The sequence below is a fragment of the Prionailurus bengalensis genome, chromosome A1 (genome assembly GCF_016509475.1).
Source record: "Prionailurus bengalensis isolate Pbe53 chromosome A1, Fcat_Pben_1.1_paternal_pri, whole genome shotgun sequence".
NCBI lineage: Eukaryota > Metazoa > Chordata > Mammalia > Carnivora > Felidae > Prionailurus > Prionailurus bengalensis.
Window position 1 is genome coordinate 72,173,687 of NC_057343.1, and position 26,216 is coordinate 72,199,902.

At 42.3% G+C, this 26,216-nt stretch overlaps 1 protein-coding gene and 1 pseudogene across 3 annotated transcripts in view; both read right to left on the reverse strand.

The window, feature by feature from the left end:
• TMTC4 (transmembrane O-mannosyltransferase targeting cadherins 4) overlaps positions 1 to 26,216 on the reverse strand; it is a 65,264-nt gene that overhangs the window by 32,684 nt on the left and 6,364 nt on the right. For all 3 annotated transcript variants that reach the window (XM_043582574.1, XM_043582593.1, XM_043582583.1), the window contains exons 3-5: positions 21,577 to 21,692; positions 20,315 to 20,531; positions 13,914 to 14,001 (exon numbers count right to left, since the gene is read on the reverse strand). In XM_043582574.1, coding sequence (XP_043438509.1) covers positions 13,914 to 14,001; positions 20,315 to 20,531; positions 21,577 to 21,692 — 421 coding nt within the window. The remainder of the gene's footprint in view (positions 1 to 13,913; positions 14,002 to 20,314; positions 20,532 to 21,576; positions 21,693 to 26,216) is intronic.
• Positions 21,264 to 21,360, reverse strand: LOC122496595 (annotated as a pseudogene).

A 26,216-nucleotide genomic window follows, 5' to 3' on the forward strand; every position in this document is an offset into this window, starting at 1 on the left:
GAGTCTGATGGTTAACGACTGAGCCACCCAGGTGCCCCTATGCTTGTAACTCCGTGTGTGTGTGTGTGTGTGTGTGTGTGTGTGTGTTTCTAACTCTTAATAAAACATAATGACTTCCCAATGTGATGCTCCCTGTTCTTAACATTTAAAGAAGGTCCCTTGACCATTTTACATTCCTTCCTAAAAAACTGAATTAGCTTGTATTTTACTTGACTGTGTAACCTGGATGAATTTCCCCCTATCATGGACCAGTGGCTTGGATAGGAAAAAAATTCCCAGTTCCTCCATTAAAACACCCAAAGGACAGCTTCTGAAGCACTCCATTAACACAAAGTTAAATGAGTATGGAGATGTGAAAGTAATGGGCTCAGGTTCCACTTGTCTGGAATTTAAAATGGTTTTCTCCTTAGATGGCAAAATCAGAGATTTCACTGAATACAGAAAAATAACTTGCATAGAAAACACAGCTTTCACATTTACTGATAACCTTCTTCCTAATCTCACTCCATACTTTCACCACACTTCTCAAACCCCAAATTTCTGCAAGGGACCTGGACACCTCACACCTCTCAAATCCTCTATCACGATTCTTTTGGAAGATTTCCACTCTCTACTTACCTCTTATGATTTTGTGCAGACATGTCTGGTAAAAAGCATGCGAAAGACAACGTTTCTTTGCTGAAGAAATTTCTTAAGTTACAGTGATTTTTAAATATTATGCCACTTCTCAACAGTGGCAATTTCTGGTCAAAAGCAAAATTTCAGTTGTCAGTTACAAACCTAGGGATGGCTTTATATTCAGAAAATCAAATCTTAGACTACACTGCTCAGAAGAGTAGGCATTATAGCTAATGAGCACCTGAAATGTGTCTGGTCCCTAGTGAGATGCGTTGTTAAGTATAAAATACACACCCGATTTTGAAGACTCAGTATGAAAAAAGAAAATGTAAAATATTTCATAATTTTTATACTGATTTTTACATGTTGAAATTATAGTATTTTTTATACATCTGGCTAAAAACTGCAGTTAAAATTCATCCAACTGCATCTTTTTATAATGTGGCTACTAGACATTTAAAAATTACATGCATGGCTCATCCTGTGTTCCTACTGCACAGCACTGTCTATATCATGTGCTCAGAGACCAGCTCACAGATGAAATGATCTGCTCATGGCTTTAATTGTATTCCAAGTCTGCCTTCGAAAACTCAGAAAATATGAAGTGAGCTTGTCTATTTAAATCTTTCTCTTGCAACCCCCTCCCAGATTGGCCACTTGACATGTTATCAGGAGTTATAGGACTATTCATGCACACACATTTCACTTTTTCCAGTATTCAAACTGGAAAGCTTAATTTAACTGATGTCTTAAAATGCCAAAGTACATACCATTGGCACTATTTCCAGTATGGGAGTGGTCAAGGAGGGCCTTATAAAAAGTAAATACTCAACTGGGAAACTGGTTCTGAGTCTGGGGACAGCCCAGCCTAGTGCACTTCTAGTAATATGGCCTGCTCTAGCATAGTTTTACCCATGTAATTCCTCAGACTCAAGACTCCTTTTTGAGTCTTGATTTGTCAAGGTGACCAATGCTAATAGTTGCCAAGATATAGCATCTCTAGATGAATTTGGGCTTTGCATTTTTTTGGGTATGCTCTTATTAACTAATGAAATTAACTTATTAACTAATGAAAGCCATTTTTTTATTTCCAAGTTTGAACATTTTAATAGGACAGCTGAAACAGATAATGATAGGCTACCTCCAACAGCTGGTGCTCAATAGGTATTTGGGGAATCAATAATTTCATTTATTTCTATGTCTACCAGAAGTCTTATATTACCACATTTGTTATGCAATTATGATATGCAATTTAATACAAAAAAGTTAACAATTCACTTTCAATGTGAACAAAAATACAGCCAGAAGTCACATCTTTTGACATTAATGTCTTGAAATTTCCTCACAATGGAAAAATCCCCACCATGTAAGAGACTCTTTAAAAAAAAAAAAAGTTAAAAAAAAAATTACATAAGCCTAATATAACACTGTATGTCAACGATACTGGAATTAAACATTTAAAAAATTACGCAAGGAATATTAAAAAGGCACAGCAAAAGTTGACTGTGTTAATTTTAAATTCATAGCTGTTACAAACAGTAACCATAAATTCTGAGAGCCAGATGTCGCCTCCAGTGTGGTTGTATTTATGAATATTTTTATTCAAAACAATCCTCCCCAAATAGGGAAATCTAACTGGTACGTAGCTACATGCGAGCATCTCAGGATGTTGCATTTACCCAGAGTCTTCTGTCTCATCTCCAGCCAGTCTGCTAAATTGCAACCACCAATGACCCAGGAGAAGGAGAAAAGGAACCATTCTTATACCATGTGACATCTCTCCTCATGTAGGAAGACACCTTGCTCTAGGATAATTATGCAGCTTTAGGAAACATCAACAGTTTATGATCCAGAGCTTCATAAACTGGCCTCGAAAATGTTTGTCTCAGTCTATGTCTGCATTATCAAAGATAATACAATCACTTAGATAAATGAGGCAAAGGCTAATAGAGTGGAGGAAGCACAGGCCAAAAAAGAAAAAAAGAAAAAAAAACCCAAAATGCACTAACAGAGAGACACTTGTCAGTGCTAACACCCACAAGTGCCAACAGATGTGATCAATTTAATGAAGCATGTGCTTCGGAGCTGGTACTACTTTCTGGTGGGAAGATCTTCTTTCAGTGAAAGCATCGCATTGTATGAGCTCCCCTCTTCAGCACTCGATGCCTGGCATCTTTGCTGCCTTGAAGCTGGCATGTCATGTTGTGTGTGGGAACCACGCCACCCCGGCAGGTGGCTCCCACTCCCTCTGCCAGAGCGACACAATGAGCGTCAGATTCCCATTCCAAAAGTTGGAGCCAACCAGGCAGTGCTTCCACCCGCAGAATGAAAGAAGTCAGACGTTGCTATTCTAAAATACCAGCCCGTTCGGGGGACATCAAGTGATGTAGGAACCAAAGAAACATAAAAGCAGAGAAAAGAAAATGCACATGAATACCACAGTCAGAATTCAGTCAGCAATGACCCCAAATCTAAAAAGAAGAGTCCTATAGTACATGAGATACACAGTCTCCCTATTGTTTTTTAGAGCTGCATGATTCTAAGTCAAAGGAAAACAGATGTCTTCAATCAGAATGAAAATATGAGGAAATGATACCCCAAGAGTAAGAGTTATTCTATTCTAGCTCCCCGAACTGTGGCAAGGACAGCAATAAGCAAACAACGTTTAAGAACTTACAACAACTAATATTTGGGATATTGTCTTTTGCAATAGTTTAGAATTTAAAATGGTTGGGGTGCCTGGGTAGCTCAGTCAGTTGAGCTTCTGACTTCGGCTCAGGTCATGACCTCACAGTTCGTGGGTTTGAGCCCCACATCGGGCTTGCTGCTGTCAGCCTGTCAGCTCTGTCCCCTTCTCTCTGACCCTCCCCCACTTGCACTCTTCTCAAATAAATATTTAAAAAAAAAGTGTAGTTTCCCTTATAAGGACATTTCCTTTTTAATTTTTATTTATTTATTTTAAAAATGTTTATTTATTTATTTGGAGAGAGAGAGAGAGCATGTGAGTGAGCAGGGGAGGAGCAGAGAGAGAGGGAGAGAGAGAATCCCAAGCAGGCTCCACACTCAATGGGGAGCCTGACTCAAGGCTCAATCTCACAACTGTGAGATCATGACTTAAGCTGATATCAAGACTCAGATGCTTAACTGACTGAGCCACCCCGGTGCCCCAGGACATTTCATTTTTAAAAAAGGATTCTGTAACAAAAGATCTTGCATGGAAATATTCTATTTAAGCACCCCAACACCACTGCCACCACCACAAAAAAAAAAAATCCAGACAGAAATGTTATGTGAGTAGATTTTTTTTTCATTTTCTGAAAATGCTGGGGATTCTAGAGGTTAGCCCAAAGTTGCTTGTTAATAAACTCAGGCAGTTAAAAATTGCCTAGAGCTTTATAATACATACATTGCATCTATAAAGAAAGCTAATGAGGTTATCAAAAAGAAATACATCCTTTGAAAGAGATTTTTTTTTGACTAGTTAAACCACTAATTTCAGAGTACTCAATGTTTTGTTCCCTTATAAAAAATATTAAAAACCTCTCTTGAACTACAAGTTTCTGTGTAACTGCTGTGAGACCTTTCTTTGAATTTATGTTCAGATCCAAAAAGAACAAAGACCAGGTCACGTTAAGCCTTGAGTATAAACAACAAACAGCATCATTATTTGTATCCAATAAATGCCGGACTGAACTTTTACCACAAAAGAGCTTTGATTCTCAGTGGGACACTTAAAATATGTGGCATAACACGAGCAACTGTCATCACCGTCATGATAGTGTGTTTACCACGTGTGCTCACTAGTCAGCTTTTTGTAAAATGCACACTGACGAGGCAGGGAAAACAGAGGAGTGACTATTTCTTAACGTAGCTCAAAGTCCAAATGAAAAAATATACACCTGGATATATGAATGTCCATTAGTATCAACCTCTCTGTTCTGTTGGACTGAAGGAAATTTAATAGAGAGTAGATGAAAGAAATTAGCAGCATAAGTAAAACTACCATGTGATCCAGAAATTCCAGTTCTGGTATTTATCCAATGGAAATGAACTCACTGTCTTGAAAAGATATTGCACCCCACATTCACTGCATTATTTATAACAGCCAAGACATGGAACAATCTAAGTTCATGGGTGAATGAATAAAGAAAAACCATTTTATATACACACACACACACACACACACACACACATATATGCACATACACATTCTATATACATAAAATACTATATGTATTATATATATACTATAAAATATACATTATACATATACTATAATACTATGTAATACTATATATATTATATACACACCATATATTACATACTATGGTATATTACTAACACTATGTAATACCATGATATAGTATAGCATATTACACTATAGTATATAAAATACTATAAATATATAATATATATAAAACACATACTGTGTGTGTATATATGTACATATACACAGTATAAACAAAATGGAATATTACTCAGATGTAAAAAAAGAAGGAATTCCTTTCATTTGCAACATGTTTGGACCTTGAGGGCACTGTGCTAAGGAAAATAAGTCAGATAGAGAAAACAAATACAGCATGATCTCTCTTATGTGTAGAATTAAAAACCAAACAAACTCCAAAATAGAACAGATAGGTGGTTGCCAGAGGACAGTGGAGGTGGGCAAAGTGGACAAAGGTGGCCAAAAGGTAAAAATTTCTAGGTATAAATCCTGAGGATGTAATGTATACCATGATGACTATAGTTAACAATACTGTAATGCATATTTAAAAGTTGCTAAGACAGTAGATCTTAAAAGTTCTCATCATAAGAAAAAAAAATTGTAACTATATATGGTGACGAATGGGGAGCCTGGGTGGCTCAATTGGTTGAGCATCTAACTCTTGATCTCGGCTCAGGTCATGATCTCACAGTTTGTGAGTTCAAGCCCCACATCAGGCTCTGTGCTGACATTGCAGAGCCTGCTTAGAATTCTCTCTCCCCCCCCCTCTCTGCCTCTCCCCTGCTCTCAATCTCTCTCTCAAAAGTAAATAAATAAACATTAAAAAAATATGGTGATGGATGCTCACTACACTTACTGTGGTGATAATTTCACAATATGTACAAATATTGAGTCATTATTTTGTACACCTAAAACTAATAAAATGTTATGTCAGTTATATCTCACTTAAAAAAAAAGAAGATGCACATTTCAAGGAAAATAAAGAAATTAATAGTACAAAGGCCACAGTCATCAATTCTGTATAAATGCACTATGATAAGAAGAGAATACTTATTGAGAGCCCACTGTGAGGTGTGCACAGGAAGGAAAAAGTTAACAAGGAAGTATGGAAAACTAGAACATTCCACTCCTTGAGTATTCTGAATGCCGAAACCTTTATTTTAATCAAAATATACTGGACCATAAGCCCTTCAAGGCATGGACTTTCTAGTTTTTGTATCCCTAACACAGGACACAGGGCCTGGTACAAAGGACACTCTTAAGGTTTGGTTAATTATTGGTGAAAGAATGGATGACAAAAATTGATAAGCCTGTGTGCTATTTTATATTTTAGAACAGAATCAGAAAAGTCTTATCATGGATGCTTGACCAGAATCACTTTTGCATATAGGGTTCTTACTGCTTCTTCTCTATGATGGTATTATTAGTTTATGAAAGTCTTGCTCCTCTTTATTTATTTTTAAGAAGGAGAGAGAGAGAGAGAGAGAGAGAGAGAGAGAGAGAGAGAGAGAGAGAGATTCAGACTTAAGCAGGCACCACGCTCAGTGCAGAGCCTGACACTCAGGGTTGATCCCATGACCCCAGGATCATGACCTGAGCCAAAACCAAGAGTCGGACGCCCAACCAACAGAGCCACCCGGGCACCCGTGAAAGTCTTGCTCCTCTTTAAAAAGACTCTTACCCACCATAGGTATGAAGCTGAACATTACCATGCTGTGTAAGGATTATTACAGAGAGTTCTCTATAAACGTAGATTCTATTCTTAGTATGTTTAAAAAGGAGTATGAAAAATCTGAAACATAGAAAAGTGGCTGAAAACACAGTGTCTCTATCAGCAAAGACTAGGAAAGGCTCTACCAGACTTGGTGGGGATAATGAGACAAAGCGGGATTCGGGAGTGTGGAGGGGAGGAGTGGCTGGCAGAGCTGAGGGGGCTGTCTGATGTGAATGGAGCAAGTGGGCGACAGGGCTGGGCATCCGCTCACCAGCTCACCATGTCCTGCCCTGCTCTGCTTGCTCCTGAGATTACAGCAGGTGGAGCTCAGGGCGCAGAGCCTTGTAGGGGAGGGATCAGAGAACTGCCTTACGTTTTGGAAATGGGACTTTCCCCGGGGAAGCTAATAACTGAGTGTAAGTCCTTCTCTTTCGAATACAGGTTGCACTGCCTCCGGACCCGCAAGGAACTTGGGAGGCAGAATTCAATCATACCATCCATACTCCGTGATGTGAAAACAGTGAGCAGGACTGAAAATAGCAGTGAAAACAGTGAGCGGGACCTAAAAACCAACTCAAAATGATGGAGAGTGCAGCTTGAGAGATGGGTGTTTTCAACCACCTACTTTAAACTCCCAAGGGGAAAAAATGATTATGATCTGTAATGCAAAGCCTATGTGGGCAGGTGGGTACAGTCAGAGGACAAAAAGGACACAAAAGACCACAGCCAAGAATAACTGGCAGGGTTAAGACACTGAGGCTGGATGTGTGGAGAGGGGCAACCTCATAGCTTTATATTTTCCAATGACTAAATAAGCTGACAGAGACTGTAGAAGGCCATTCACTTCAGTCTGGAAGCAGGGCCACAGGCCTCATTTTCATTTACCCTTGCCTTTTCCTGAAGGGGGTTCAAGTGAACAGGAAAACAGATCCTGGGAAGGTGGGGTGACCTGTAGACAAGAGGTCAACAGAAAACCTTTTTCCTAATTGATCCATCTGTCTTCTGTCCTAAGGAACTTCAACCTAATGAAAATCTACTCAGATTCTTAAAAGGCTCTCCACAGAAGCCACATTTATCACTGCTATCTGTGTGCAAACATGAAGTATTTCCAGGTTAACTTTCTTGAAAACATTTCACATGTAACATTAAAGGCCCAACAATCTCTTTCCATTTTTAAAGCAAACACAACAAATGTCAAAGGAATGCTACTGAACCAAAAAAGAAAGATCATATTGCTACTACTGTTAACACAGTTCCATCCATACTGGAATATACTTCACCAATTTCTCAAGAATCAATGTATTAGTTGAAAAGCCATCACACGTTAAAACACTTTTAGCTTTGGTATTAGTTTCCAAAGGCTTTATTAAAAAATTTATCTTCTGTAGAGATGGCTCTTGGAGATAATTTTGTAATTTACAAATGAGTTTAACAGAGATGCATATGTCAGAATATGTACATTTGTGAAATGAAGGCGGGGGGCGGGGGGGAAGGTAAATACTAAAGGAACCAGGGAAAGAATATAAGATGTCTTTAGTTTTTCACCATTCTCTGAGAATAGTCCACCCTAAAGGAGGCTAATAAATGTATCAGTTCACACTTAATAGAAGAACTGTTAGTCTTCTGATAGTTTTTCATTAATCCACCCGAGTAATCTTTAGAAATAGTGAGACGTTTTATTCTATCTCCTAGATTATGTGTCCCACGTGTTAAAATCTATCAACATTTAGTCTTTTCTTCAAAAAAAAACTTCTGATGTCTTTGACAGGCATTCAGTATAGGGAATGGAGTCTTTAAGGGAGGGATGTGTTAAAATTAATAAAATGATTGATTCTTCATTACAACTTTAGAGTTGTCTTTGATAAAGGCCAACAGATTTAATTTTTAATTTTATTTAGGAGAAATATGATGAATAAATTATCCTCTGTAATTACAAATGCAGATTTATTTGGCAACTTAAGAACGTGAAGTACCACTGTCTATAATGAGCATAAGAGTGAGTAGAAAATGGACTCTCTCCCCCTCTCTCACTTTCCCATTCCGATTGGGTCTTATGGAAAAGCCACAAAATGGTACTCAATGTGCTATGAGGCTGGGGCAGGTGCACTTGTCATCCTACTGCTCCCCCTACTAGATCCCTGGGGCCATGTGTATCTTAGGAGTTTTATGATCACCATAGGTGGGGAGATACTGACCCCAGGAAGAGCTGGACATGCCTAATTGCTAAGTTAACTTTCAGTTTCAGGAAGAAAAGTTACCACCAGTATTCTCTGTACTTGAAGCTGTTCTGTTCAGCTGTCCCCAACCTCTGCTCTATCAGAAACATGGTGAGTCAGGTGGTTTTATCTCAGTATGATAAAATAATGGTAACAAAGGGGGGTGCAGGGTGTTTGGGTGTAACCAAGTCCTCAGTAAGCATGGTGCAGTCTGGGGCCACTGGGGTCACCCTTCTGCTGTGTCTCAGCAGAGCTGCAGGTCTGAGACAACTGATGCTCCAAGACATAATCTGCCCCATGTTCAGCCTGTACAGGATGGGGTGGAGGAGGGGCAGTGAGTGAAAAATCTCACAGGCCAACTCCAGTCCACCCTTGGGAACTACGGGTAGTTTCTATATGGATGTTCTAGGTACAATGCGTAGAACATCAAAACAACACAGCTTGTGCTAGAAGAATTTACAACCCTCCCTAAATCTTTTTGTAGAAAAAAAAATAAGGTTTAAAAGAAGTCTATTGTTCATTTTTTGAAAAAGTCTATTGGGTACACCAATGTTCAAAGCAGTACTCACAGTAGCCAAAAGGTAGAAAGGACCCAAATGCCCACTGGCAGATAAATAAATCGTAATATATACATACAATGGAATTATTCAGCTTTGAAAAAAATTCGGACACCTGCTACTACATAGATGAACCTTGAGGGTGTTATGCTCAGTAAAATAAGCCAGACACAAAAGGACAAATATTGTATGAATCAGTCAAACTCATGGACAGAAAGTAGAATGGTGTTCTCCAGGGGCTAAGGAAGGGGGAGCAGGGAGTTGCTGTTTAATGGGTACGGAGTTTCACTTTTGCAAGATGAAAAAGTTCTGGAGATGGACAATGGTGATGGTTGAACAGTGGGAATATATTTAATGCACTGAACTGGTACATTTAAAATGGTTAAAATGGTCAATTTGATGTTACGTATATTTTATCACAAGAAAAATAAGGGAGGAAAAGTCTATGGGGATTTAAATAATGTAACTAAGTCTTTGTTTTGCTAGGGAACTCCCACTAATATACAGGACATTAAAATATCACAAGAATCTGGTCCTTGGGTCATTTTCACCTTAGGATAGCACTTTTTGAAAGGCAAACTGTGTTAGAAACTCTTTCAGAATCCTGAAAGCAAATGTTAAGGTTAAGTAGCCCCGCTGACACTTACTGTGGGGATGGACACCACCTGGGAGTTGCGGGGAGGGAGAAAACGAAGGAGATGTTGTTCAACCTTCTAAATGGTTGTCTTCCAAACACACAGAGACCTCAGGAGAGGCAGAACCTCAGGCCTCAGGGATGGTCCCACGTCATTAACTACTGATTTGTTTCATGTAAGGTTGAAAGGAAAAAAATCCTTAGAAATGGATTGTCTAGATGTCTGAGATAAGCACAATGTTTTAAAGATTAAAAAAGCATGTCATTAAAATCTGTTGATGCTTAATCTGGTGACTCACCTGGCCTTTAAAAAGAAAACAACTGGGGCGCCTGGGTGGCGCAGTCGGTTAAGCGTCCGGCTTCAGCCAGGTCACGATCTCGCGGTCGGCGAGTTCGAGCCCCGCGTCAGGCTCTGGGCTGATGGCTCAGAGCCTGGAGCCTGTTTCCGATTCTGTGTCTCCCTCTCTCTCTGCCCCTCCCCCATTCATGCTCTGTCTCTCTCTGTCCCAAAAATAAATAAACGTTGAAAAAAAAAATTAAAAAAAAAAAAAAAAGAAAACAACTATTTAAAAACAAAAACAAAAACAAAAAACATCCAAAGTGGAGGTATGGAAGTAGGGACCCTTATATCCCCCTAATTTAGCTCGAATAATGATCGACTTCTGGCCAGTCTGGCCACATGCTTCCTGCCTCCCCTCAGATTAATTTGAAGCAAATCGCAGACATTATACCATTTCATCCACAAATATTTCACCATGAGTCTCTAACAGAACTGTTTTCAAAACATACCTGTGATGCCATTATCATGCCTAATAATTTACCAATTTGTTAGTAGAACTGAATGTACCTCCTGGCTATTTCTTTTTAAGTTTATTTATTTATTTCAGTAATCTCCACACCCAATGTGGGGCTTGAACTCATGACCCTGAGATCAAGAGTCACACGCTCTTCTGACTGAGCCAGCCAGCTGTCCCCCTCCTGGCTATTTTTAATGATGGTTTTGATAAGCTTTGCCTCATTGGTCCAATGAGTACAGGGAAGCAGAGGAACACAAGGCAGCTGCTGTTGGCTTTGAAGTGAGTTAGACTCCAGTGTGAACCCAGTTCTGCCATAAGTAGCTACGTGACCCTGAAAAAGTTACTTAAACTGTCAGTCCTACATCTGGAAAAATGGGGAAGTAATTCCACAAAGACTGTTACATACTTAAATGAGAAAGCGTGTATATATATATATATATATATATATATATATACACATACATATACACACACACACACATAACATACACACATATACATGTGCCACTAGATATAGCCAATAAATGGCAGCTATTATATTAGCAGCAAAGTCATCTATGTTTATAAGTAAAAAATTTTCTTCTGGAAACCTGTATTAATCATTACTAAAAAAAATTTGGAACCACTCAGATGGTGACAACAACCCTGAAAATCATCTGTCTCAGACATTGGCAAACTTTGCAAAGGACTGGGCAGTAAGTGTCTTAGGCTTTCAGGCTAGGTGGCCTGTGTCGACATTATGGAACTGACTCTGTAGGGCAAAATCAGTCCCAGACAGAATGAAAATAAGTGGGTGTGCCTGTCTCCATAAAACTTTATATGTGGGCACTGGAATCTGAATTTCATGTCATTTTTTATATGTCACAATAGGTTACTATTGGTTTTTATTTCCCAGCCACTTAAAAATGTAAAAATCAGAGAGCCGAGGAGGAGTCAAGCCCAGGCAGCAGTGTAAAGGCTGGAAGAAAAATACCTCAACAGTGCCAGCAAGCTGGGGCCAAATCCCTGGAGGCTCCAATCTTGCCTGTCCTCCAGACCTCTTTCCAACTCCCCTAGCAGCTGCTGGGGGATCCAGCTTTCCCCCTGGGTGCACCCCTCATCTTGTACCACAACCAGGGGATCCAGGGTGTTCACCCCTAGGTCCCTACCCACCTCCTGTTCCTGGCATGCCTCCTGTGAATCCCTTGGCACATGGTATGGTAGGACCAGGTATGGTGATGGCCAAGAAGATGCGGAAGAAAATGAAGAAAAGCTCATAAAAAGACACGCAAGCACCACAAGCATGCCAAGCATTCTTCTTCTTTCTCTTTCCTTTCCTCCAGCAGGGACTCTGACTAAATACAGGGCCTGAACCCTTCCCTCAAGCCTCTCAAGTTCCCATCAAGCTTTCAGATGCCATCTTGTACTGGGGAAAATTAGCCCTCCTCCCTCACCCCCCAATCAAGCCTTACTCTGCTGTTCAGACCTGACTGGCTGGGGAAAATGGGACAAGAATGACCATTGGCTAGGGGTGCCTGGGTGGCTCAGTCAGTTGAGTGTCTGACTCCTGATTTCAGCTCAGGTCATGATCTCACAGTTTGTGAGTTTGAGACCTGCATCAGGCTCTGTGCTGATAGTGTGGAGTCTGCTTGGGATTCTGTCTGCTCCCTCAGTCCCTATCCTCCTCCCACTCTCTTTCAAAATAAATAAATAAACTTAAAAAAAGAAAGAAGAGAATGACCATGGGCTAGCAAAGACCGTCTTGTCACTACTTGGACGGAACTTTTAGCTCATGAGTTTAGCAGGAGAACAATTTTTTGCGGATGGTGAGACCTTTGAGCTAAATGCTGAAGACAAGTTTAGGATCTGTAAGATATGATTTTTTTAAACTTTCTTTTGTAATACTTGTGGTTGGAAGGTGTGTAAATTTAATTATGGAAAAAAAGAAACTACCATTTTTGAAATGGTAAAAAAAAAGTTATAAAAATAATTCTTAAAATTTGCCTGAACACGTGATCATTAAATTAGGTAGCAATGGCTCAACATGTATTTTGGAAAAAAAAAAAAAAAACCAAATCATTCTTAGCTTGCAGGCCACATGAGAAGAGCTAACAGGCTTGATTTGGCCCATGGGACCACCCTGACTCCTGCCTGCCTGCCTGCCATTTACCAGCCCTGAGATTTCCATGTCACCAGCCCCAGCACACAAACATTATGAATGAGTGGTTTGCTCTTTGTGATCAACAAGGGATTAATTCACAGAAGGTACCAAAGAACAAGCATTAGTATATGACAATAACAGGAAAGTCCTGGACCCTGGACCATACCTGAGCCTTGAGAAATTGTGGAAAAACTTCAAGGAGGCCAAGGTACTGAAGATATTCCAGAGGAAATCATCCTTGGAGCCTTCCCTCTTTTCACTTCACCCCAACCCCCGATATAAATCATTGATTGTGACACATAAGGAGAGTTCTACAGTCCATAAACTTCTAACTTCTTCAGATACAGAAACTGGACATGTAACTGTTGCTGGAGCTGGCAGGTATGACTACTACATAAGCCAAGTTCATCACACCCAATGTCTATGATCGAGCAACCTGGAAGGTATGACTTGACTTGGGGATGACTGGAGTCCATCTAATGAGCAGAGCCATACAGGGATTCTCTGCGTCTCAGTAAGTGCACCTGCTATGCTGTCCCAAGACATTCCTCCATGCCTCCACCCCGACACACATACCCAATGACTCATTTCAATTCCAGCAACAATGACTTTCTTTGTAAGTACTAATAACACTCCAATGATTAAAGCAAGAATTTCATAATCCAGGTACCTATCCACAGCTAGTCATCTGTTCCAGCATTTTTGGTTTTTTTTTCCACTGAGAGGTTTTAATAAAGAATAAACAAAAGTGCTTCCCCTACAATTTTACTGCCAATAAAATTACAAAAATCAACCACGACTGTGTTAGTAAGAGCAGAAGCTCTTGGTTTCACCACTCAATAGAATGGCCCCGTGTGAACGCTAATGTATAAAGTTTGTATTATTAAAAAAGCAATGGAGTAAACACATATCTAAAGAGAGACTTTTTGACCCACATCCTCGCAAAGTGATAAAATTATATAAATGGATTAATTTCCCATCTTAAACATAAGAAGGCAAATGTCATGCTTACTTTCTCTAAATGCTTTACAGTAGCCAAGGAAAGATAACAGAAAGAACAGGGCACCCAGGAGGTCTGCACGGCCGACAACACCAGCAACCTTAAAAGAAGGAGAAGAAAAATAGATTTAGGTAAAAAAAAAAAATTTTTTTTAAATCCTAAATGTATAAAAAATTTCTTAGAAACGAAAGGCAAAAACCTTACTAGATTCTTCCATCTATTAAAATAATCTGTGCTGACTACACAGCAGCCCTGTGGTCTTATCTTATGATTGGTTTTTCTTTTCCCTCTTTGGTCTAGGACTTGAGCTAGCTGCTCCCAAGAGAGTGGGACTGGCAGGGTCGTGCTGATGGCCGTTCTGGGAGCAGGACACAGTCGGCGATGCACGTGGGCCATGAGAGCTCTGTCACAGCACACCACACCCTAGAGCCCAGAGGCCTGTGCCGCTGATATCCCCAAAGTGGATTTATAATTGGAAAATGTTATCAGCTCAAAGGGCATAATATTTACTAAAGAAAATTTGATTGGAAACATGAAGGAAAGCTGGGAAATTAATGTTGCAGGTCACTGGGCAAATAGAGAAAGACACAGGAACAGTGGTTCAGTGCTACCTCTGCCCCTCCTCCTCCCTTCGAGACTAAAACTTGGGTTAACCCGGAAAGCAGAATGCTTCAAAAGGGATTGAGAAATAAGATGAAAACAGAATAAAATGTCAACCATCTCTTTCTCTCATGACTGCCCTTCCCTTCTTTACCTTAGTGATAACAAAGCAAATGTGAAATTCATGTCTCATGTCACATCCAGTAATTGTTCTCCAAGCGTCTCCTGGCAGAGAAAGACACACAACTCCACTCAGGAGTGTGGGTCTAGTTAATGTGGCACGCTCTGCTAACGAACTAGCACCTGGATGTGACACGTACCAAATTCTCTGGTATTCTCTGGATTCTCTAGGTGTCACCCCAATAGCTGGTAAGTTTATCTTTTCTTAAAGGACAGATACTATGATTATGTGGGACAGAATAAAGACTATGCTATAAATGGAGAGAAGAGACTATACAAAGAATATGAAAATGACTACAATTACATTCGATTCCCAAGTGTGTGGACAAGAGATGGCTATTTTAGCAGCATTCCCATGCTACCCTGCTAGATATGAAACGCTGAGGGTGATTTTCCATGCTGATTGTTAACTCCTGACGGCAGTGCGTGTGGCATCCCAAGGAGTCACGCAATCACTAGGATTGAAGGGGCTGAGGAATCCGACCTGTGAATGCCACCCACGTGAAAAACACCTCCCAAGAAGGAAGCTAAGGACAAACAAAGCTTCAATGGATCTGGAACAAGTATGCCAATATGCCGGAGGGTTGAACAGTACAATTAACTTCAGGAACGAAGTGAGTATGCAATGAGAGTTCTTGAATACTCCAGCCTGCAACTCACTCAATCAGGGACACAGTAAAATCAGGGATGCAGGTAAACCAAACAGAGCTGGCACACAGTAGATGCTGCTCACGGTTAGCTCCCTGCATGACTCTTGATGGGTGCTTCCAGAAGCATGGGGAGCAGAAAGAAACAAAGGGCATAGGAGCCCAGGGTGAGGCAGGTTTTGGCTCCATAGCACCGTGGTGACAAAGAGAGCAGGGGACCACCCCCACCCCCCAGGACAATGAGAGGGAAAGGAGGGGCATCTTCCTTCTGAGACTACCTACAGGGGCTGAGGATGGCCCTGAATCCCAAACCCTTACGGAACAGAAAATTATCCAAACCAATGCAGAGAAGCTTATCCAAAGTGGTCCCTAAGGCAAGGGACTCAGGGGAAGCAGGGAATGGGGTTGTGAGGGGTCAGAGAACAAAGTTTCTTCAAATGAATGAGGGAAGGGTAGTGTTCCTATAAATACCAGGGATGGGGTGAAAACAACCAGCCTAAACTACTTATTATCTAGGTAGCTAAGGTACATTTAAAGATCTACACTAAAATGAACTTTTAAACCTATATAAACTTAAAAAATGTTTTTAAAGTTTTATTTATTTTTGAGAAAGAGAGAGAGAGAGAGAGAGTGTGTGAATGAGCATATGAGCAGAGGAGGGGCAGAGAGAGGGGGAGAGAAAGAGAATCCCAAGCAGGCCCTGCACTGTCAGTGCAGAGTCCGATGCGGGGCTCAAGCTCATGAACAGAGAGATCGTGACTTCAGCCAAAATCAGGAGTCAGACACTTAACTGACTAAACTATCCAGGCATCCCATTACACAAATCTATTTAGAAAATAAACATTCGTTGGGTAACTGGTGAAAATACTCCCAAGTCTTTAAGCAATGTATGTACATGACATTGTCTGACATAAATAAAAACACATTTTAAAAGAATGGCTGGTGTTTTAAAGCAAAAGAGTTTTTAGTCCTTACAAAGAATTTTTGACATTATAATTAAAGAGAGACTTCACAGAAAAAAAAATTTAAGGCTATCCAAGGAGGGAGGCACTGTGTCCAATTGTTTGGGGAATTGACAACAGTATGGAAAGATATTATTTTCCTTCCCTGTTATCTGTGGTATGTATTTTCAGGCAAAAGTCTTTACAAAGGCTATTTTTTTTCTTACAAAGGAAAGGGAACAGACTCTTCCACCTTAGATATGCCACTTTGGCATATTGATTATCTTGAATTAAAGGTACTTGAGAAACAGCGAATACTAGATGGACAATCTGACCATCCTTTATCCCACTGAAAGCAGGAAATAAATCTCCCCTGTGAAAAGTAGCCTCCTTCTATCAGGAGTGTAGAAGGTATCCCTACCACCAGAAGTAGGGAATTTAGGGCTGGAAAAATCTACATAAACAGCCCCTGTTACTTCTTCACTAATTCACTACCCCAATCCCACATCCCTTTGTCTTACCAATTCTTCACAAATTTAGAAAAGGTTCCTGCTTTGGTCACTTCTTTCAATCTCATACTTTTATGGGGCTCCAGAAATTAAATTTGTTTTTCTCCTGTTGATCTGTCTTATGTCAATCTAATTATTAGGCCAGCCAAAGAACCTAGAAATGAGGAAGGGAAAATTTTCCACCTCTACAGAGATAACCTGGAACACTCACATCAGGGTTTTCTAGAGAAATCATTGCAATTCCCTCAAATCCATAGAGCAGGTGGTGTATTTGCATAGGGATGGCAAGAAGGAATTAGAGGAAGGGAAAGGGGGAATGCTTCTCCACCTAATTCCTTCAGTATTAAACTTTGGCTTCATACATGGACAGAATTCCTAAGGAGGCCTGAGCTTCCCTCTTTGATACCAAATTCAGGCAACTTGAAATCCTTACCAATGCTCCGAGGAAAAGGAAAATCTATGGTGGTACTAGTGTCCCCTGGGCCTCCATCCTGCTGGCCACAGACAAGAGCAACCCTCCCTGATGACTGGTCTGTCGGAGGCCTTATACACCTACGAACACCCTGGAGTGATTTGGGGTGGCATATTGGAAAACGAGAGGCATTCAGTATTAGTTGAGAAGCAAATACCACTAATTACAATTATTTCATTACCAGTTGGGGAGCAATAGGTGGGAAGACTATAGGGTGACCAACTCATCCTGGTTTGCCTGGGACAGTCCCAGTTTCAGAATGGAAAGTCCCAGGCCGCAGAACTCCCTGAATATGGGGCAAACTGGATGGCTGGTCACCCTAGAAGACCGGGAAATTTAGGTTCTTATTTGCAGTGGACAAAAACATCCTCAAAGTTAGTATCAAGAAGGCACAAAACACATAAATGTTAATACAAAGAAATTTATATTACTAAAACCTGGAGGGGCCACATTGCTGTTGCTTTCCCTTAGTAAATGAAAACAGAAGCACAATGACTCCCACCCCCGAGTCCTCATCCTAGATCACTGTTCAGCTGGGCGGCGCTGCGCCAGGGACAGTCATGCAGGACCCTGGCCCAGCCTGGAGCCCGAAGCCCAGGGCTACTCCCCCAGCACTGGCCTGGGGGCTTCGACAGGCTCTCTTTCCACCTAGCTCCTTGGGCCCTGCTTTTTGCTTATTTTTACAGCTGTGTTAAATGGAGAGTGGGGGATGATGGGTGGGTGTAGATAGGAGGAAACAATATTATTGGCCACGACAATGAAAGACGAACATACAAATAGTCTGTTTTAAGAATGCTAATTTTGGGGGTGTGTGGGTGGCTCAGTCGGTTAAGCATCCAACTCTTGATTTCACTCAGGTTATGATCTCATGGTTGTGAGATCCAGTTCTGTGTCGGGCTCCATCCTGAGCGAGTGTGGAGCCTGCTTGGGATTCTCTGTCTTCCTCTCTCTCTATCCCTCTCCTGCTCTCTCTTTCAGAATAAATAAATAAACATTACCTAAAAAAAAAAGAATGCTAATTTTTAATGATCCATAATTTTTTCTTGCAGTTTGAGTTTGAATGACTTTGATGGAATGGAGGGGTGGGGGAGATGAAGAGATTTTTCTCAAAAATTCCCTACTCTCCTATAGCTAGATTTCCCTTGGCTTCTTTTTAAATACTTCAAATGCAGGGGCGCCTGGGTGGCGCAGTCGGTTAAGCGTCCGACTTCAGCCAGGTCACGATCTCCAGGTCCGGAAGTTCGAGCCCCGCGTCAGGCTCTGGGCTGATGGCTCAGAGCCTGGAGCCAGTTTCCGATTCTGTGTCTCCCTCTCTCTCTGACCCTCCCCCGTTCATGCTCTGTCTCTCTCTGTCCCAAAAATAAATAAATGTTGAAAAAAAAATTTAAAAAAATAAAAAAATAAATAAATAAATACTTCAAATGCAGAATTTTAGGGTTAATATGTTCCCAGATTGCATTTACTGGTGTGTGTGTGTGTGTGTACATCCAGTTACACTCGCTGGCATTTCAAAATTTTCTATAAACTAACTTCTCAATATTTAAAATCAGAATTTTAGAAAAGTTTCTTTGGTTAATAACTCAAATATTTATTTTGCTTTAAGATCACACTAAATTAAATGAGGACCAAAACTGTAAATCAGTACTTCTGCCAGAAATTCCCTTTTTTCTGACCAACCCGTACACTATTTCTGGGTCCCAACAAACACTTAAGCCATAAGGAGAAATCACATGGAAGCAAATTCTAATTTGGTTACCGTTACATATAAATAGACGATAACGAATCTTTTACCACAGTTTCCAGATTGTCAGTCCTCTGAATTTGCTAAAGTAAAACATTATGATAATTTTTTTAAAAAAAGCTATGAAGTAATAAGATACTAGAAGGTTGTGATAACAACTCTACAATCCTCTTAATACCAAAGAACAAAGAGTTTAACAAAAGCAGAACACTAAATTCTGCTCAATATTTTGAAACTCACTTCAAGACGCTCAATGTATTCAGTTAAGTGTGGGGGTTTAAATACGCACGAAATGTAGAAATCTATTGCAGAGAAGTAATAAGGAACATGTAGTATTTTACACGCAGTTACTTCATTACACAGAATGAATGGCTAAAATAAAATCTTTTACCTCAAGCACACATGCAGACTTTTATTTTCAAAGGGATCTGTGGTGGGTGGGGGTAGGGTGGCTCCTGAAATCCCCATACATCTGGGTAAATCCCAACACAGTTTGTACCGAATATATCCAGCAGCAGCTCCACGGAATACAGGTGTGGCCCACAGGAGAGCAGGTTACAGCCCTGTTAGGAGCTGCCCCGTCACCTGGGCCAAGCCCTTCAGTGGGAGAATAATCCAGGTGGTGAAGAGTGGGGGGTGGAGGGGGGTGCAAAGCAGGTGAGGAGAGCTCCTGACCAATCCCAGCAGAGATTTCCAGCACAACTCCAAGTGTGCCCTCATGCCCTCAGTGTGAGCCTGTGACACCAGGTTTCAAGTTCCACCCCGACATCTGCCAGCTATGTGATGGACCTGAGGAAGATGTGTTATTTGTCTTCCCAGGCCATTCCTCTGCTGTAAAGTGGCCCGTCCACTCTCCCAGCAGTTCCATTACAATTACATTAAGCACGAGAAAGTATTTTGAAAATGAGACAGTTCTCGGTGAAGACAGGAATACTGCGTCTGACCCTTTGCTGAAGACGAGTTCTTAGCTTCTGACCTTCAGACTCCCAAACCAGGTGTCTACTTAATATTTAAATATTCAACACCTACATATGCAACATTTACCCTTTACAGTGTAGTCATATAGAGGAAACAGAAAGTATCACCAAAGATCACACCATGATTACGAAGTCTTTGCCCACCTGGGACTCTGCATCTTTCCTAAGAGAGAAAGACCTGTCGGACCTACACAGAGTCATTTCAAGCATCTGGCAGCGTTTAGCACCATATGCTTTCTACAGCAATAAGACCATTCAAGGGCAGCCTACTTTAGGGAATGAGCCAACGTACGAAAGGCTCCTTGTCCTGACACAAGTACAGAGGCCACGGACGGACACTACTTACACACTCAGTGTGTACCGGATGTGCAGCGAACAGCAGAGCGGCCAACAGGGAGGATCTGGGGGCCAGGTTCAACCGCCGGCCTCTACTGCTGTACTGCAGGCCGCCAAACAGCACGGAGAAGACGTCCACCATGAGGACAGAGATGCCGCCGTGCAGGAGGATGTTGACCACGTGGAAACTCATGGGGTAGAAGCCTCCGGACAAATAGTAGTTAATCCTGTAGTGAGCGAAAGGGGTTCATACCAGGTGCGCAGAAGTGTGCAAAATAAAATGCAAAGCATCTGAAGGAAGAAGGCTGGTGACTGACAGTGTTAAAGGGAGGAGATGTAGAAAGGGCAAGAACATAACTACTGGGGGAAAAAGAGCAGATAAGAGCATGTCAGACAAGTGTGGCAGAAAACACGTGGAGAGGAAAAGCAGAAGGAAAGCTAAACAATTTCTTAAGCCCTAAAAAGGCAAGATTGCCTCCCAAGATGATATGACACAGCACACCTTACTCTTGGCTACCCCACAGGGACCTGGATTGAAGACAGTCACGTAACTTGCTTATCCAAAAAACAAAAAGTACTCCTTGGTAGTTCGTCCACCAGCTTTCCGTCCAACAAAATACATTTCTGACTGCTTTTCAGTTACCAGCAGTTCTAATTCATCATTTCTGTGCTTCTGAGAGATCTGTACGTAAGTACTGAATGCACCTGAAACAGCTATGAATGGGAACTTTGGGGAGGTGAACACATCTATTCAATGCAGATGGGGAGGTGGGGGAGGGTGCTTTTAGCTTTATTTTGTATTTGCATATTGACTTGGTAACAGCAGGAAGATTTTTACCTTGTTATTATCATTTTTACAGTGGAAAAAACCCCACAATTTCCTCAGACGCCGCGTGCTGCCTTGACTCACATGGTTTCTCCAGTGGTAACCAGCGAAGGTCCAATCTCCAACAAACATGCAAAATGTGGAACGTTTCACTAATTTGCACATCACCCTCGCACAGGGGCCACGTTCATCTTCCCTGCATCCTTCCACTTTTAGGATCTGTCCTGGACAAGCGAGCCCTGGAGTCGTGGTTCCTCAGGCTCGTTCTCCCCATGTTGCTGGGACCTACCCCTAACAGCTGGAATTAGCATGTACTCCTCAGAGACCCATATGAGTGAGTGGTCTGTTCTTCCCCAGGATCCACCGGCTCCACTCGCCCACACCAGGAACCTTGTCACACAGAACCTGGCACAGCATCCTATGCAGCCCGCGCTGTCATACCTCACCTGAAAGTCAGGACGGTCAGAGGGCGGTAGGACTTGTGGCTGGTGTTGCTGCTCAGCCTACTGCCCCAGAAGTCATGATGCCACAGGTCCCCAAGGGGCGTTTCCGCTCGGAGGTCCTGCAGGGACACAGTAGAGGGCATTCAGGACAAAGGTGTCATGACTCCCTCTCACCCCATGTTTAAGCCCTCACCAGGAGCTCTTCCTTAGAGCTGCTCATTCCCCTTTGGTCCATCTCTCCCATTAGCCCTGAGCCAAGCCACTGCCACCTCTCACCGAGGATATGGTCAGGCCTCCCTCCAGCACGTTCTCCCAGCTAATCTCTCCAACCTGCAAATTGGGTCACCCACCCCACCTTGCTTAAAACACCCAGATGGCTCCCCCCGCCCCCAGGACAAAGCCGACGTCCTGATGTGGGTACCGCAGCCCAGGGTGCTCTGGCTCCCGCCGAGCTCTGCCTGCTCATCTCGTGGACTCTGACCTTTGTCCGGTCCCCACACAGCACCTGCTGCCACCCTTCCCCAAGGATGTGCACACGTAGGTGTCCACCAGACAGTTACCCCTCAGCTCCTCACAGCCCAGCATCTCCTGCCGTTCACGTTCGGCCAGCAGGCTATGACCTTCCTCAGCTGATGCAATTCTCCTTCCATGGGCCTCAGGGCATCTCACACCTGTCCTCACAGTGCCTGGCACCCTGGCGGTTTATCATCTCTAACTACCATCTGTCTGCCCCACTGGACTGGGGGTGAGGCCCCGGGGCCACATCATGTGGGTGGGGAGTATACAGAAAGTGCTTAATCCATGTTGAATAAACTAATGCCTCTTTCATATTCGATACAGAAGGCAATTTTCCTAAAACATCTCAGTTAAAATTTGACTGGATAAGCATATATTGTCTATTTTTGAATCCTAGCTAAACAGGAAGAAAAATGAAAGAAAAAACAACTTCCATCTAATTTTTAAAGATAAAAATCACTAATTATTAAAAAACGACATCTATTTTACTATTAAGGTAATTTAATTTGGTCCTGTGCTACAGACGCTTAAAAATGCATATTTAAAAAATATACATTCATTTATTTTGGGGAGCACACAAGCAGGGAAGGGGCAGAGTGAGGAAGACAGAGGATCCAAAGCGGGCTCTGCACTGACAGGTTGACAGCAGCAAGCCCGACGTGGGGCTTGAACTCATGAACTGTGAGATCACGACCTGAGCCCAAATCAGACACTCAACCAACTGAGCCACCCAGGTGCCCTGAAAAATGCATCTTTTTAAAAAACATTTAAATGTAGAACTAGATTGTTTAAACTGTGTCTGACAAGAAGAGAGGCAGAGAAGGCATTGCAGAATAAGCAATAAAAGCAAATACTAATTTTCTCTTCAAAGCATAACAAACAGGAATATTTTAGGGACTAGAAATTATGACATGCTAAGCACCACTAAGTGTATCAGTCCAGACTCTTCCCTGCGGTGACCAGATTAGCACTGATTAACATAAGCAAAAAAGAATGCTTTAAAGGAGACTGCAAGGCTCACGGACACCCAGGGGGGCTCCTAGGTTTGGGGCTCTGCAGCCAGAAGCACGCCCACAAATCACACCGCTAGACACTTTGCGGGGGAGAGGGGGCTGCCTGGCTGCCTCCAGACCTCGGCCTCTTGTGTGATTAGCTCCTGACTCCAGTAGGTGGGTGCACCTGAGAAGAGACCCTCTGCCCACGTCTGCATCCAACCTGGACAGTCCCTGCAGCTTCTAACAACCAAGGTGGGGAAAGTCTCAAGCAGAAATGTGTCAAATCATGGCTGGGACAAAGAAGCAAGCAGTGTCCATGGCACACGGGGACTTCAGTAAGTACTCACTACTTAAGTGCTTACTGATCAAAGGGAAAGGGCTTGAAGATGTGCGACGGAGGCAAAGTTGGTCACCTGATATCCACTTTGTGGGTGAATTTCACTTCATTGGGTATTGACTTCAGAGACCTTGAGCATACTGACCCCTCTTCTAACAGTCAGTCCGGTATTTCATGAAGGTCTTGCAAACTACCCACAAGTCTGGTTTACTCAGTGACAAAATTGGAAGCCCATCTTCTTCTGCACTGTCCCAGAAGTACCTGCTCACTTGTGAAGGAGCTGGGCGGAGGATCTTTCCCTCCATTTGAGCAGAAAATGAACACCAACAAAGCTCTAAATATTTGATTAGGTGTAGCCTACACACAGCAGGGCGCGCTGCAGGAAGAAAGGTCCATTTCTCTTCACAATGATTTATGGAAAAGACGTGTGTCTGAAATTCCTGCTAACTCCACTGTCTCAAAGAAAACCATCATCTCAATGAAAACAGGCAACTCAACACTACAAGGAAGCATCTGGAAAACAGTCTTTAACACCAATAAAACCCAGGAACAGCCTGTTTCACATTACTGTGGGCACAGCGCCAATGAACAGAGCGGAGCCTTTCATTAAACAGGAAAGGAAAAAAGGAGGGCTAGCAAGTTAACAAAGGAGCACAGTGTGATGCTCTAGAAAACACTGCCAAGACAGTGTGCAGCAGGGCCACAAAATGGCTTCATCGGCCTTACCCCACATGGAGGGAAGAATTATAACCGTGTCCCAGGCCATCCCGCATACAACAGGGCTTGCGCTTTCCCCTGCCTTGTTCATCAAAGTTCTTCCACGTAAGGTTTTTTTCTTTTTAATTTTTAAATGTTATTTACTTTTTACTTTTTTTTTTTTTTTTTTAAATTTTTTTTTCAACGTTTATTTATTTTTGGGACAGAGAGAGACAGAGCATGAACGGGGGAGGGGCAGAGAGAGAGGGAGACACAGAATCGGAAACAGGCTCCAGGCTCTGAGCCATCAGCTCAGAGCCCGACGCGGGGCTCGAACTCACGGACCGCGAGATCGTGACCTGGCTGAAGCCGGACGCTTAACCGACTGCGCCACCCAGGCGCCCCTACTTTTTAATTTTTTAATGTTTATTTATTTTTGAGACAGAGAGTGCGCGTGAGCAAGAGCGGGGGAGGGGCACAGAGAAGGAGACAGAGGATCCAAAGTGGGCTCTGCACTGACAGCAGGAAGCCCGATGTGGGGCTCGAACTCACGAACCATGAGATCATGACCCGAGCTGAAGTCAGACATTTAACTGACAAGTCACCAAGGTGCCCCCTTCGATATAATGATCTAAGCGAACACTTTATGTATCTTCCACTTTGTAAAAGTGGAAGAGTGAAGAAACTCTTAATGAAATGAAGAACGGGCTTTAAAAATTAAGTCATGTTCTCCTTTCCTTGTTAGCAAAGCAATCCTGCAGCTATAAAACCACCGATGGGATGTAGTTGCTAGGAGCTACTACTTTTTTCTTATAAGCGTGGTTTAAAAAGAAACAAACATCTACAGTAACTGCTGGGTGAACTTGAGGAAACTTATAAGTGAAGAACCTGAATTAAAAACAAACATCAGGGCACCAGGGTGGCTCAGTGGGTCTGGCATCTGACTCTTGATTTCGGCTCAGGTCATGATTTCACAGTTTGTGAGCTCAAGCCCCGCGTTGGGCTCTGTGCTGACAGGGCAGAGCCTGCTTGGGGTTCTTTGTCCCCCCTTCTCTCTGCCCCTCCCCCACTCATGCTCGCTCATGTACATGCTCGCTCTCTCGCTCTCTCTCTCTCTCTCTCAAAATAAATAAAATTAAAAAAAAAACTAAACATCAAGGTTGGTTGATAGTCTGCATCATAAAATAGAGAAAATCAGTACATACAAGATGTTACAAATAAAAAACTTACAAAAGTCACCCCCCCTTCCAACCTCACTGTCACCATCACACATACATGTTGGTCACAGAATTTTTCTCAACATTTTCAATATGAAAATGAGGTTTTGCTCATTTGGGAGAATCCATGACTTCAAAATTTCAACAACAGTGTTACCGAGTTGCTACAACTGCACCGCCTGGAGAGAAATATATTAGGCTATTCCTTTGGGCTGTCTTCACTGGTGCAGACACACACACACACGAAATAACTGCTGAGTAACTGAGAGGTCACAAATCTGTGCCATTTCCGCATTTCTTCTCCTGGGCTCTCCCTGCCTCCAAGGCTCTTGTCTGATTTTCTTTTAGTTCCCTTGAATCTTTTTCTTTCCTTTCTCCAAACCTATTTCTTTCTCCCTCTCTCTAGCTAGTGAAAGACAGGCATTTTCCCTGCACTGATATAGCACCCACTGGAGAGCAAAACTGGCTGGGATTTTGCAAACTCAGCAAATTTGAGTCTCCAAACACGAAATGGGCAGAAACTGCAGCTTCCACCGACAGCACACTCCTCATTCTCCAGCGCCTGCCAGCAGGCTGTCCTGATGCTATCAGCAAAGGACAAAGAAGCCAACTCCCTGCCTGCTGCTGTGAACAGACGCAGACGGACGCACCTCTTGGCAGGTGATCAGACTCGTCCATCACTGCAGCAAGTGCATGTTGGGGTGGGGGGAGGGGGAAAACAGCTGTGGCCTAGGATCCTAGAAATCTGTCATAAAACCTGAAATACTTAGTCTGCAATGCCCTTCCTTGCCTTGTAAACTGAGAGTAATGGTCTCTCTGATGTGTGTGTAGACTGGGACCTCGGATGGTGTACGTGGTGAGGGTAAAGCCTGAGGTCAGGCA